A 14397-nucleotide genomic window follows, 5' to 3' on the forward strand; every position below is an offset into this window, starting at 1 on the left:
ATTTTAAGCCATTCTGTTTTGTCTTTGGGGGTAATATTAACTATACTTAGCATATGTCAGGACGCTTAATTCAAATAATGTCTTTCATTAAAAAGTGAAATTCCTGGCAAGTTGCCAAATATGAGAAAACAACTCGCAGTATAATTACGTTACGGCGATCTAACTGAAAACGGGATTAATATATTTATATATACTGTACTTGTATGTACTATATACTAGAATTATCATATAACAAAATAAATATTATACAATTATGGAACCTGGTTTATATCGAAATCATCATTTCGATAGAAGCAAAGTGCCATAACTATTCTATTGCTTGTTGGTATCAAAACCAGAGCACAGCTTTAAAAAGGTATGATCACATGCCATTTAAACTGCATCTTATTCAATAGCATTCACAACTTCATAAATATCACATGTTTGAAAAAAAACCACTGTAGTTCACTTCCGTGCAACTTGACAGAATATGTCTGACAAATATGATTGGCTGAGATTTCGTGACGTTGAAGATCACTTACACCAGCGTGAACAATGACGTTTAATCACTGTCCCAGAGTGTAATTCGATTTTTAATGCAATAACACGTGATCGAATGGAGACCAATCTGCATCTGATAACAAAACTGAAAATGTTTTTTTATAAATTCCCCTAGAAAGTTCCTGTAAAGACAAAATATTTCTTGTAAATATGTAAACTTTAATTGTTTAACATCAATTGAGAAACAAATTAAATCAACTTATATTAATAACTATTGTTGGCCCGGATGGAAGCGCACAATGGCTCTTACAGAGGAAACCGGAGAACCAGGAGAAAACCCACGTGGTCAGACAGGTAACCCCATACCCTTCACGTCCGGTCTGGGAATCGAACCCCGGCCGCCTAGGTGAAAGGGAAATGTGTTACCACTGTGTCACCTGACTACTTAATATTTCTTAGAGACGGTTAAATTGTAGAGCTAGGCTTTGGCTAAAGACAGAGCATAAGTCAACGAAGAAAAAGTTAGTTAATTTATTGATCAAAACATATAATCGGCGTCATACATTATTAGAAATGATAATATTGAAAAATGAAAAGTTATCCACACAAACCAAGTAACTCCATACCCCGTGCTTACGCAATGTGTGAACAAACTTGTACATGTACATTGCGAGCTTAGAACTACCTCCTTTGTCCGAAAGGTGAAAAAATATCGGGATACATATAAACAAAGAAAAATTGCACTAGTTATGTATATATATATATATATATTCCTATGAATTTGAATATCAATCTGTAAACACATTTTTTATACATCGTCCCTATCTCGTCATACATGTTGTGACGTCATTCGGACCTGTGACGTCATGCGTAGTCTAGCTATACCGACATTGCGTATTGGAAGCTGAAAGTGTCTGTTTGTTTGTATGCAATAAAATAAAAATTAAAATAGGTCTGAGATTGCACTATAGGAATTGTCAGCTTGATAGTTACAACCAGGGACTCCATAGATCGTGAAGTTGTACTGCTCAACTCTCCATTTTCATTTTGACAAATCCCTCCTGGGACTGTTGGTCCAAGTCCAACGCTGGACAAACGATGGCCGCCCGTCATACATCAAACTCTCGTTGGTGCAGCGCATATCCAATCTTATCTTAAGGATCGCGTCATGACAAAATGGCGGACATCCCAAGATCACGTGCTAAATTCGAGTTTTCCGGTGATGAAGTTTCCGAGTGCTCCAGGATCGTCGGACCGGTAGTAGTCCGTACATAGCTCCCGGAAGTAAGGCAAATCAACTTTCCTCGTGTTATTCTGTAGAGAAATACAAGGTCAAGGTCACGGTTATTAATAGACTACAACGTCAATGGAGGAAATGTCGGGGCATTTACCTTAAAATGTAACTGGAAACTTATTCCTTAATTTCAGAGCAACGTAATGAGATTTATGTTCTATCGGGAAAAAAATCATAAAATCCAGAAGACTTACACCTGAAAATAGTAGGAAGGCTTTTCTGGCATCTTTAGCGGGGATTCCGAAGTCAGCTAAAACATATTCGAACTCCTCTGCATCTATCTTGCCATCACCTGTGAATGGAATTATAATACTCTATATCGCATGTGTTAGATTTGTACTGTATATTACACGTACAGGATTTACGATGAAATCGTTAATGGCATGCACAGTTATAGGTAGTTTCGTTCTGTGCTTTTTAGCTTTTAATTTCTTAGTTAATTCTTGAGCAGGTGGTAATACTAGATATCTCCGGTATAGATGTTTCCAGCTTTCAGCTGTGAGTTTCTTACAACTAGTACGTGTATATAATTTTTGTATATATCGCACAGTAGTTTTTTTTAAAAAGGTTACACATTTTTGAAATTTTGAAACTAGACTGACATTTATTTAAGCAATAAACTGCCTAGATGCGGCAGACCTACTGGTATAACTGCCACATGTGTCATAGACAAACTGAATGGTGCGCGCTAGCGCACCATGATTGTTTGTCTGTGACACATGTGGCAGTTATACCAGTAGGTCTGCCGCATCTAGGCAGTTTATCGCTTATATTTACGTTCTATTAATGAATCGCAAAAATAAATGTGACTTTACAATGTATGGCGGCCATCTTTGTTTACATTTTTTGCAAGTGAGATATTCATACGCCCTCAGGGCAACTTCAGTTATACTCTCATAGATGAAGCTGCTTTTGGTAGGGATTTACTAGTAATATATAAGGGCATCGCCACACCAAATGTAAATATTTGTCCATTAACAAATAGACCAGTGTCTAGTAACAGAGTAACCAGTGTCCAGTAACAGAGTAGCCAGTGTCCAGTAAAAGAGTGGCCAGAGACAAGTAAAAGAGTAGCCAGTGTCCAGTAACAGAGTAGCCAGTGTCCAGTAACAGAGTAGCCAGTGTCCAGTAACAGATCTAGAGTGGCCAGTGGCCAGCACCAGAGTGTCCAGTGTCCACTAGCAGATCTAGAGTGTCTAGTGTCCAATGTCCAGTAACAGAGGGCCCAGTGTCCAGAAAGAGAGTGCCCAGTGTCCAGAAACAGAGTGCCCAGTGTCCAGAAACAGAGGGCCCAGTGCCAGAATGACCAATAACAGATCTAGAGTGACCAATGTCCAGCTCCAGATACAGTGTTTACCTGTCGAGTTACGGACTGACCAGTGTCCAGTACTTACCAGTTCTATCGTAGAGATTAAATTTGTACTCAACATACGACTCCAGCCAATCTGGTAACTTTCGGTCTGCCGGAAGGGCATCGTTTTTCTTAGAATCCTTGATACACTGCTCGTTAAATGTTGTCCACATCCGGATCTATGGAGACAAAAGGAAGATAAGAAAAAGGTGTGGTACAACTTAAAATGGATTGAACAGACAGATAGCATTACCAAAATACTACAGTTAATGTAACATCGGTATTTCAAAAAAAAAAAAAGAAAAAAAAAATCGAACCAAATAGCAAAATTATGAACAAGAATCTTTTAAAATATGGACTGTTAATGTCGAGAGAGGATCTACTTCCACGTGTATATAACACTCTCCTGTACATATATGTATTGCATATAATGTTTAATGTTATATATCTTGTATACCCATAGGCCTTAGGGGTTTTGATAAATAAAGAACTTGGAACTTAAATCTACTCCAATGTCAAACTGAAGGCAGAAACGTCCTTGTCGATCTAAATGTAAGAATATGGGGTCCGGATCCGGATCCGGATCCGGAGTGCATTACGGTTTCTCTATAACGCTAAGTGAATTACATATGTAGCAGGCTTGACTTATCTTATCTAGACACGTGAGAGGGTCTTTTGAGACTTTTAAATGCATAAACAAGAGGCCCATGGGCCTAAACGGTCATCTGAGACAAACACTTACAGCAGGGACACACCCCTCAATCCAGCATCATTACCATAAATTATCTATACGCAGCCAGTTATGTTTGAGATCAAATTTAGTTTTTTTTTATCTATTTTGGCTTAAAGGAGGAGCAGCATCTTAAAGCAAAATATCAGCCAAGTTCCCATTTTTGGACCTTGTCCCTGTGTCCCCATGGGTCCCATTTAAATCAATTAGAATTTCTCTTCCCCAATGATGTTTCATACTAAATATGGTTGTAATCAATTAAGGCATTAAGGAGGAGTTAGAGTTTTTATAGCAATATTTAACCTAAGTTCTCCTTTTGGGAGCCCCACCCTTCTTTCCCCAGGGGATGTCTTGTCTCATATATATATATAAATGTATATATAATTATGATTGCCATCCCCTTAAGATGTTTCAAACCAAATTTGAATGTAATCAATTAAGGCATTTAAAAGGAGTAATATTTTAAAGCAAAAGTTTGGCTAAGCTCGCCGTTTTGGGCCTAGCCACCCCCCCCCCCCCCCCCCCCCCCCACACACACACTCCAGCGTTTCCAGCGAAATTTTGGCTAAGTTCCCTTTCTGGGCCCTTCCACCCAGGTCCCATGGGTCACACTAGCCTCATTGATATAAATTATGATTGCCCTGTCCCATTTATGTTTCAAACCAAATTTGGATGTAGGGTTTTAAAGCAATAATTCACCCAAATATCCCTTTAGGGGCCCCGCCACTCGGGCCCCTAATGTCACACTAGCCTCATTTATGCAACACATGATTGTCCTACCTCAATGATGTTTCATACTAAATTTGGACGTAATCTAACCAAGGGTTAAGGAGGAAATCCAAGGGTTAAGAAGGAGTAGGGTTTAAAAGCAAAATTACAGCAAAGTTCCCCTTTTTGGGCCCTCTCCCTCTATCCCTAGGGGTCACACCAGCCTCATTTATATAAAATATGATTGCCTTCCCCCGATGATGTTTTACAGCAAATTTGGATGTAATCCACCCAAGGGTTCAGGAGGAGTAGGGTTTTGAAACAATAATTCACCAAATTTACCCATTTGGGGCCCCGCCACTGGGGCCCTAGGGGTCAGACCAACCTCATTTTGATAAAATATGATTGCCCTCTTCCAATGACGTTTCACACCAAATTTGGTAGTAATCCGTTCTGGGGGTAAGGAGAAGTAGCGTTTTGAAAGTAAAAAGTATAACGGCACAGGACGGCGGACGACGGCGGACGGGAGCACGGTGGCTATAGGTCATCCTGACCCTTTGGGCCAGATGGCCAGATGGTCAGATTTTGGTCTTAAATAGGGATCTTGAATCTTTAAACGGTTTCTCTATAACGTTAAGTGAATTACATATGTAACAGGATTGGCTGATCTTAATTTATAGACCCGAAAGGGTCTTCTGAGACGTTTAAATACATATTCTGTATGATAAAGACCTATATAAAAACACAAAAACACGGAACTTTATAATTTAGGACAGTTATCTCCCCTGTTTGAACGTGTTTGAAATAATTTTCTAATACCATGAATATTCGTGCAAGTTTCTGCACATTATTGATCTTAAAGTAGATCACGTGTTAACCAAACACATTCGGAAGTCAATGTATTTACCCATTCTCCTATGGTGATTTTGCCATCATTGTTTTCGTCACCCTCGTCCTGAAGACGCCGCCATATTGTCCGGAACAACTCGTGGGTTTTCGTGTGTTTTTCTGAACCTGGTTTCCATCCACTCCAATCACATATTTTCTACATAATTGAAAAATTAGCATAGATAAAGTTTATGAATAAATTTATAAATAATCACAATTTATTTTTAAATTAAGAATACACTGTGTAATAAGTATCATTTTCAAAGGAAATCTGATTCTGTTGTTTATCAAAAGACAAACTATATATTAACATGAGCGAAACGCAGAAAACATATTTCATGTCATTTATATTGATATTGTTTCTGAAAACTGTAGTACAGCATATACAAACAAGATGCCCATGGGGCCTGTATCGCTCATAAAACATGTAATTTGCCACCATACGTTATTCCAGGTATTCTATATTGTATTAGTGTACATTCTGGAACATTTTCCTCAGGTGGGTAAAGTAAATATGATAGAAGCTATATAACACAACCAATATGCTATTTAAGAGTGTGACGGTTCGATGACTACACTGTCAACTTCATCGGACTAATGACCAATGTGAAGCGTACTAGCCCTGTCTTATGTAGTGTCTGAGATGGTAAAATATTCGATTTACTCTGACGATGTTTCGTCTCTATCATGATATTATTGACATCAAGTTCGAAAATAGTGTGACGAGATGGTAATTTTTTTTATCTACTCTGAGGATGTTTCGTCTCTATGATGATCCTATTGACACCAAATTCGAATATAGTGTGACGAGATGGTAAAGGATTTGATCTACTCTGAGGATGTTTCGTCTCTACCCTTATCCTATTGACATCAAGTTCGAAAGTAGTGACGACAGGATCGAGTGGGCCGCACATCTATGACCAAGTATCAAACAGCGCGTAGCCGATTCGACTACAGTACATCATACTATCTCGTACACTTGCTTGATGGAGTTTTTACCTGGATGGAGTATTGTCCGATTGAATTATTTATCAAAACGAAATATTTATCCGGATGTAGTATTTTCCGGATATAGTATTATCGGGATGGACTATTTATCCGGGTGGAGTATTTACCGGATGTAGTATTATCCGGATAGAGTATTTACCGGATGTAGTATTATCCGGATAAAGTATTATCCGGATGTAGTATTTTCCGGATGAAGTATTATCCGGATAGAGTATTTCCCAGCATACTCACCTGTCTTGCGATTTCCATGTCCTTCCATTCCAGGTTTCCATCTTTGTTCAGATCTACAACATCAATTCCAAAACTTAGACTTGTACAGTGCACATGACCATCTCACCAAAAACAAAATGTTGTCATAGGCTACATGAAATCTGTATCCCGATCTGTAACCGAGAGTTCAAATAACTTTTACGAAAACTACAACGGTCAACAAATTATATTTTCCCAAAACATTAAGGACAAAAAATACATTTTCCCAAAACATTGATGACTAAAAACTACATATTTCATAAAACATTAAGGTCGAAAATTGACATACTTCCAAAACACTGATGGCCAAAAGCTACAATTTCTCAAATTATTGAGAGCCAAAAATTACATTTTCCCAAAACATCGATGGCCATAAACTATATTTCCCCAAAACATTGATATCTAAAAACTACATTTTCTCAAATCATTGAGGGTCAAAATCTACGTATTTTCACAATATTGAGGGCCAAAACCTACATATGTACATATTCATAAAAAACATTCATGGCTAAAAACTAAATAAACATTCATGGCTAAAAACTAAATAAACATTCATGGCTAAAAACTAAATAACATCAAAACAATGATTGCCAAATTCTACATATGCACATAAAAACCATGACCAAAAACTAAATATCCATAAGACATTGTTGGCCAAGTTCTACATTTTCCCAAAATATGATTGCCAAAAAGAAGATCTTGCTTGAGAAAAATATCGAAACACTGATGGTAAAAAACGATATACTCCCAGGCGGTGATGATTCGATATATCTGAAACTAAACTCGACACTCGGGTATTTAAAAACGTGTTACCTGGCATTGAAACGATTAAAATAGCTCATATAAAACACACCATAAATATATTGATTTCAAACTGTATCCAGATTTAGTAATGCCAGCGGGCTTGTCAGCAGTTATCGCTACGACAACGACAGGTATTATTTTTACCACGGGGAGATAGACAGCGAAATGTGATATGCGTTATTTACCGTAAAAGACCAAATTAGCCGATAAAGTTTAACGGAATTAAAGACTAAACTAGCCAATAACGTTTAACGGGATTTACACGTGCTGACCAAACTAACCGATCAAGTATATTGGGATTTGCACGCTCTGACAAGCTTTTTGATGGAGTTTTTTTTTTTTTTTTTTTAACGTCCTATTAACATCCAGGGTCATTTAAGGACGTGCCAGGTTTTGGAGGTGGAGGAAAGCCAGAGTACCCGGAGAAAAACCACTGACCTACGGTCAGTACCAGGCAACTGCCCCACGTAGGTTTCGAACTCACAACCCAGAGGTGGAGGGATAGTGATAAAGTGTCGGGACACCTTAACCACTCGGCCACCGCGGCCCCGATGGAGTTGGGGAGGGGTTCTAGATCCACAGGGAGACTTATTTGTATCACAAGTTATGGAAAAAAAAAATCTTCTTTGTGCGTTTATTGCTTTTTTGTTTGTTTTTTGTTTGTTTTTAATGAAATCTCTGTTGTTGATGAGTTTAGAATTTAAAATCGTTTGGTTCAGTAGTAGTTCAATATCTATATTAAAAACAAGCATTCACGAGACACGACACAGGGTTTGTTTTCGCATGCGCGGACGTATACTTTCATTCATCCGGACCATTGTCTCTACTATCTGTGACGTCACACATATTGATAGGGATGAGATGACTAGATTTGGTGGTTTTATGATGATACTTTTAACCTAACACATGATATGGGCGCCGAGAGTCTCAGAGCAGACGACAGCTGTCGGGGAATGTTAATTTACTAGTAAAACATGATTTAAGCACGGATAAATCAGAGAGGATATCGACCACGGTCAGATTGAGCAATGCAACATATGTTGGATGTCCGCGAGACTTATAAATTATCAAGGTCACACAGGGGCAATGTTAAAGGTCAAGGTCACAGCTGATGCAGACTGGTGAAAAGATGGCGTTCAAGGAGAGATCCACAAAATTATTTCAAACATATAGTGTAAGCTGGTTGACTAAGTCCTGTTTTAGAATGAACTGTAATGGCAGGAAATATTTGTGTTTCGTTCACAATTTGAAACAAATGAGTTTGAAACTTTTTTGATAGGGAAATAGGAAGCTCCACCATGACCCAAGCTTCCAAGTCCGTCGCTCAGGCATGACTGTATCGTAGTCAGATAATATTTTATATAGTGGGTACATTTTTATCTGGAATAAAACAACTTACTTGGTATTTAAGAAGTTTGATTTAGAATACATCCTGTTGCAGACATGAAGTAACATGTTTTTGTTGTTTTTGTTTTGTTTTTGTTTTGTTTTTTTGTTTTTTTTGTTTTTTTTTTGTTTTGTGAATTTTTCTTAGTGTGCAAAATAGTCAACAAATCAGATAATTCAATGAATGTATTAGATACAATTTGGACAGAAAAATGGACAGAAAGCAGGTAAAAAAAAAAACTGGATTTTCTCTGGTCATCAACATATTTTTTTTCAACAATAGACGTCGAGTTTCGATTTAGGAAAGTCAATAGGGAGTCAATAATATACATGTACATTTCATATAAGCTGTCTTTTTCACCTGTAAATTTACCTGTGTTTTGCACAGCAAATTTTCAAATATTCGCGTTAAATAATTATCTGGTATCAATCGACCATTTATAGCTCATTTTCGTCGTAACATCTTCAAACCTTGAAATTTGTCATTAAATTGTGCATAAATTGAAACCTGGTTAAATCAGCAGAGGAGTAAAAAAGACATCAATAATACTTTTTATACCCGATTCAGAAGTCAAAGTTAGAACTGAACTCAAAGTCAAAGTTAGAACTAAACTCGTGAGTCAGCCAGAGGTGCTCGAGTCAAGACTAAACGAAATGTATTAATGACGTAGGACCACGTGATATGAATCTGACGATAAACCACGTGACTTACCGAAAAATACATGGAACTCGTGTATTAATTTCTTTTTCTGGAATTCAGACAGTTCCGGATTAAATAAACCAAGTACAATCCCCATCTGCTTCTTCTTGTTACGGAATCCAGTCCGGACTACAACAGACAGACAACAGTTAAAATCCGGATTACGTCCGGACTACAGCAGACAGACAACAGTTAAAATCCGGATTACGTCCGGATTACAACAGACAGACAACAGTTAAAATCCGGATTACGTCCGGACTACAACAGACGGACGACAGTTAAAATCCGGATTATAAGACAGACAACTCTTATTGACATAGAGGTAAACTTGATTACGTCCGGACTTCAACAGACAGACAACAGTGAAAATCCGGATTACAACAGACAGACAACAGTTAAAATCCGGATTACGTCCGGACAACAACAGACGGACAACAGTTAAAATCCGGACAAGACAGATAACAATTACGGACATCGAGATCAATCAGTCCTTACGTCCGGACTACAACAGATGTTACGGATGTAAACATAAATCCTTCCTTACCTCCGGACTAGAACAGACAGACAACACATAAATCCGGATTACAGAAGACAACAGTTAGAATCCGGATTACAATACAACCAACTATTACTGGTATCGAGATATGTCTTTCCGTATGTCCGGACTAGAACAGACAGAAAACAGTTAAAATCCGGATTACAAGTCAGACAACTGACGTCAATAAAAGGCCTTCCTACATTCCGGAGTAAATTGAAACATTCGCGCACCATGAACATACCTCCCTGTTACAAACGGAAACTTTGTTTTCGAATTCCGGATTAATTCACATAAACAAATATGGCGTAGTTCTTTCTAAAGCACAAGGTTATTCCCGTGCTAACATTCGAGTCACCACGGACACAGCAAGGTACTGTCTCCTCTGTTACAAACGAAAATCAGAGAGATGTCCTCGCTCTGCATCAAAACGTGTAACAGATGGCCATGTGACCAGTGCAAGGCGCATGCGCAGTATATATACATCAGAGATACTTTTCTATTTTTCTCTCGGTGAAATCGATGAGACAGGTGACGGATATTGATGGCGACATACACGCTGTGTTATAGGACCTTATCCGTTGTACAGATCAGTGTGTTGAAATATAATCAACTTCGGCTCACTTATCCGGAAGAAATACACTTGAAATACCTTTATTTCGCCTTCCAGATTAGAGTTGTCCCGTTTTCATGTTTGTTCCCCCCTCCCCTCCCCTTTTGGAGGTTATTCTTTTGTGATGATAACCTGATGTTTCTATTTTTAGAAATACCGAGTCCATATTGCATGCATGACGTCAGAATTACTGTGACGTCATAATTAATGCACCAGTGTAAATTTCCTGTTATCAAGATGAATATAATGCAATTCCACCATTCTGCAAACACGTTTCATATTTAATATAAAAATGAATGACTTCTGATTCGGTTAATAAAGGTATTATACCCACCTGGTAAAATATGAAATATTGACCTCGGGCTTCTTCGATTGATAATTAATGACGTCAAACAATGACATGACGTCACATTTAAGAAAATCAGCCGAAAAGTAAGAAACAAGATACACGTACACTATTTGATAAGTTTATTTGACTTTATCGCCCCTTCAACAGCCAGGGACATTTTAAGGCAGTGTAAGGTTCCTTGTAGTAGTTAGTGACTACCTCACTGAGCAACATATGCGAGGTCCGTCGCATGCCAACCAGAACAATTAGGGTAACGTGTCTTGCCCAAGGACACAACCATGACAACTGAAATCGACCCGCTTCTCAGGTTCTCGAGAACCACAAAACCGTTAAACGGTTATGGAGCGTCGAACCACCTCTGACAATGTATTGGGCTCCGCAGTGTATCGCCCCAGGATGAAAACAATTCGTTAATACATGTTCCTGTACAAATGTGTTTATTTTGGAGATGAACTTCTGTGTAGTATTACAATGTACGACACACAGAGTTCTATTCACCACAGTTTGATCATCGAGACATATCTTTCCTTTATGGACCTCTATTTGCCACAGGGGCCTGTGTATTGAGACATACATTATATGACTAGACATCCGCTTACCACAGGGGCCTGTGTATTGAGATACATTTAATATGTCGGAACCTTTGTGATGGGTATAATACCATATTAACCGAAGGAAGGAAGGAAGGAAGGAAGGAAGGAAGGAACCTTTGTTGGCCAGATAGGCCTTGTGGTTTGATACACATTTTCAATATCAGTAACTACATTGAATACAGGGGCCTGTGTATTGAGATAAATGTCGGAACCTTTACTACCACAGGGGCTTGTGTTCTGAAACACATTTCATATCCAGAGATCTCTGCTGACCACAGGGGGCAGTAAATTAGGGGGGAAATGTATGCCGGAATAATCACTTACCACAGGCCTATGCAAACAAAACTGCATGGGAGTTAATTTTGCTTTATATAGGTTTTTTTTATTAGATCCAATTTTAGATATAATTAATCACGCTTCATAACTCCCAGCTGCAGTAGCACAAACTGGTAGTTAGTTTATATGTGTAGATTTTAACACCACCGGCGAAGTTCGTTTTAATTTGTTTTGCTGTCGATAATAACTGCACCATCTGTTGCCGCGATAACAGTTTTGAATTCTATTACCGTCGATAAAATCTGGGAATGTTATCTATTTCAATCAATTAATGATTTTGAACTCTCTCTAATAGAGACAGAAAAAAGTGCACATGTGTATTGATAATCTTAATAATGAACCCCTCTAAATGCAGTTAGCCGTTTTTATCCCACACGCAGGAATTAATTTGTTTCCTCTTAGACACAGGGACTTGTTACGAGTATAAATAGGTAGAGCGTGATTGTTACATTGACCCAAACCCCTGTGTTCCTGATATATTTGGTAAAATGTGTGTGGCAAGGAAGGAAGGAAGGAAGGGCTCTGTTCTTGATATATCTGGTAATATGTGTGTGGGGAAGGAAGGAAGGAAGGAAGGAAGGAAGGAAGGAAGGAAGGAAGGAAGGAAGGAAGGAAGGAAGGAAGGAAGGAAGGAAGGAAGGAAGGAAGGAAGGGCTCTCTTCTTGATATATCTGGTAATATGTGTGTGGGAAGGAAGGAAGGAAGGAAGGAAGAAAGGAAGGAAGGAAGGAAGGAAGGAGGAAGGAAGGAAGGAAGGAAGGAAGGAAGGAAGGAAGGGAAGGAAGGAAGGAAGGAAGGAAGGAAGGTCTCTGTTCCTGATATATCTGGTAAGATGTGTGTGGGAAGGAAGGAAGGAAGGAAGGAAGGAAGGAAGGAAGGAAGGAAGGAAGGAAGGAAGGAAGCCTTTCTAAAAATAACTACCTAATCTGATAATACGAGTCAAAATCACATCAGTTCTCCCCTTGTAACACGATCTAATTCACACTTCGAACGGTTTATAATGTCATGCATCGTAACCACACTAATTCTGATGTTCAAGCATTATATATCGAGTGTGTATTGTCGTGTATTTAAAAAACCTGGGGTATCTAAATATAGCTCAGATCGGTATGTGTGTAAACATGTGTGTGGTGACAGTACGTGGTGACAGTTTTCAGTGAAGAAATGATTTAGATAAATCTGTACATTTATACAGCGAAATAGTAAAAATTAAACTTTATTTATTTTACAATCGCGAAACAAGTTATACCAACTTATATCAAATCACGTTTGTTGGCCGGGACGGAAGTATATGAGGGGTCTTACTGTGGGAGAAAACCGGAGTACCCCGGGGGGGGGGGGGGATCCTACGTGGTCGGGCAGGTAACGCCATATCTTTTCACGCCCGATCGGGGAATCGAACCCCGGTCGCCTAGGTGAAACTGTGTTACCACTGTGCCACCTGACTACCCGATATGATAAATATGATACCATATGGCCGGGGCTGTTCTGTATGAAATAATATTCATAGTGAAAGTAAAGCATGGTATATTGTGCTAGTCTGTAAGGAGACGCTTTTGATAGATTAATGAAACAAGTTCGGTAAAATGTATGAACGTGTTAAAGATTTACTCCTCCCCTTCAGAATAATCCTCAATATTGAAACTGAAATTTTACACCAGGAATATCCTTGTGGTTTAATTATAGAAAGGACGCATTCCCTTAAGGATTACGACACATAGGTATAAAGTTACTCACGGATTTGGAGAAGACCTCCAGACTGTTTTTGTTTCCCTCCAGTCCGCGAGCTCTGGGTTTCGGACATACGCAGAAACTCGAGACACATCTTGAAGCAGTGCTCGTGCTGTGACGTAACACCAGGCACGTGCGTCACAGATCGATACTTAATATTCAGTGGTAAGGATTGATTGGAATTCCAGACGAACCAATACACAACATGGCAGCCGGTGATATTGTTGTTTAGGTTCGTAGTGACCTATGACCTCTACTGTAAACATTTGTCACACTCACGGATCGGAACAGCTGAACGCTACCCGCAGGTGTATACAGGTAAATCGAGTTGTTCAATCTACCGTGACGACAGGTAAAGTTACCTGTTGATATTATCTTGATGTAATATGGGATGAATTCAAATCTAAACTCTTCAACCATTGCACTATAAAAGTCTGATTCAATGGTGAAAATATACCGGTACCGAAGAAAATATATCCGGAGTGGTCAGCCACGAGCGGTCAGTTTTTATCTATAGGTTTCGAGATATGGCCCCTGCTTAAAAAATAGATAAATAAATAAAAAAATAAATAAATAAATAACAAAAGAAAAAAAAAACAAAAACAACACAAAAAAACCCAAAATAAAACAAAAATCCCAGCT

General features: G+C 38.6%; 1 protein-coding gene across 3 annotated transcripts; it reads right to left on the bottom strand.

Annotated features, from left to right (window-relative positions):
* Positions 1-993: 993 nt before the first annotated feature.
* Positions 994-14000, bottom strand: LOC117315612 (calexcitin-2-like). 3 transcript variants are annotated; one of them, XM_033869875.1, is made up of 7 exons: positions 13762-13999; positions 9611-9727; positions 6691-6743; positions 5471-5608; positions 3169-3304; positions 1969-2066; positions 994-1794 (listed from the first exon to the last, which is right to left on the bottom strand). In XM_033869875.1, exons 1-7 carry the CDS (start codon positions 13847-13849, stop codon positions 1675-1677), a joined length of 750 nt encoding a protein of 249 aa, XP_033725766.1. In that variant the 5' UTR covers positions 13850-13999; the 3' UTR covers positions 994-1674. The 3 variants fall into 3 exon arrangements, with proteins under 3 accessions (XP_033725766.1, XP_033725768.1, XP_033725767.1); XM_033869877.1 differs by lacking the exon at positions 13762-13999 and adding an exon at positions 10378-10526; XM_033869876.1 differs by lacking the exon at positions 9611-9727 and having other exon boundaries at positions 13762-14000.
* Between the last annotated feature and the right edge of the window lie 397 nt (positions 14001-14397).

Source organism: Pecten maximus, chromosome 17 (genome assembly GCF_902652985.1).
Source record: "Pecten maximus chromosome 17, xPecMax1.1, whole genome shotgun sequence".
NCBI lineage: Eukaryota > Metazoa > Mollusca > Bivalvia > Pectinida > Pectinidae > Pecten > Pecten maximus.

Coding starts and splice junctions, on each gene's coding strand:
- LOC117315612 (XM_033869875.1), bottom strand. CDS start 13,849: ATGTGTCTCGAGTTTCTGCGTATGTCCGAAACCCAGAGCTCGCGGACT. Junction 9,728..13,761: donor TGGAGGTCTTCTCCAAATCC/GTGAGTAACTTT, acceptor TGTCTGTTGTAG/TCCGGACTGGATTCCGTAAC. Junction 6,744..9,610: donor CGAGTTCCATGTATTTTTCG/GTAAGTCACGTG, acceptor TTGATGTTGTAG/ATCTGAACAAAGATGGAAAC.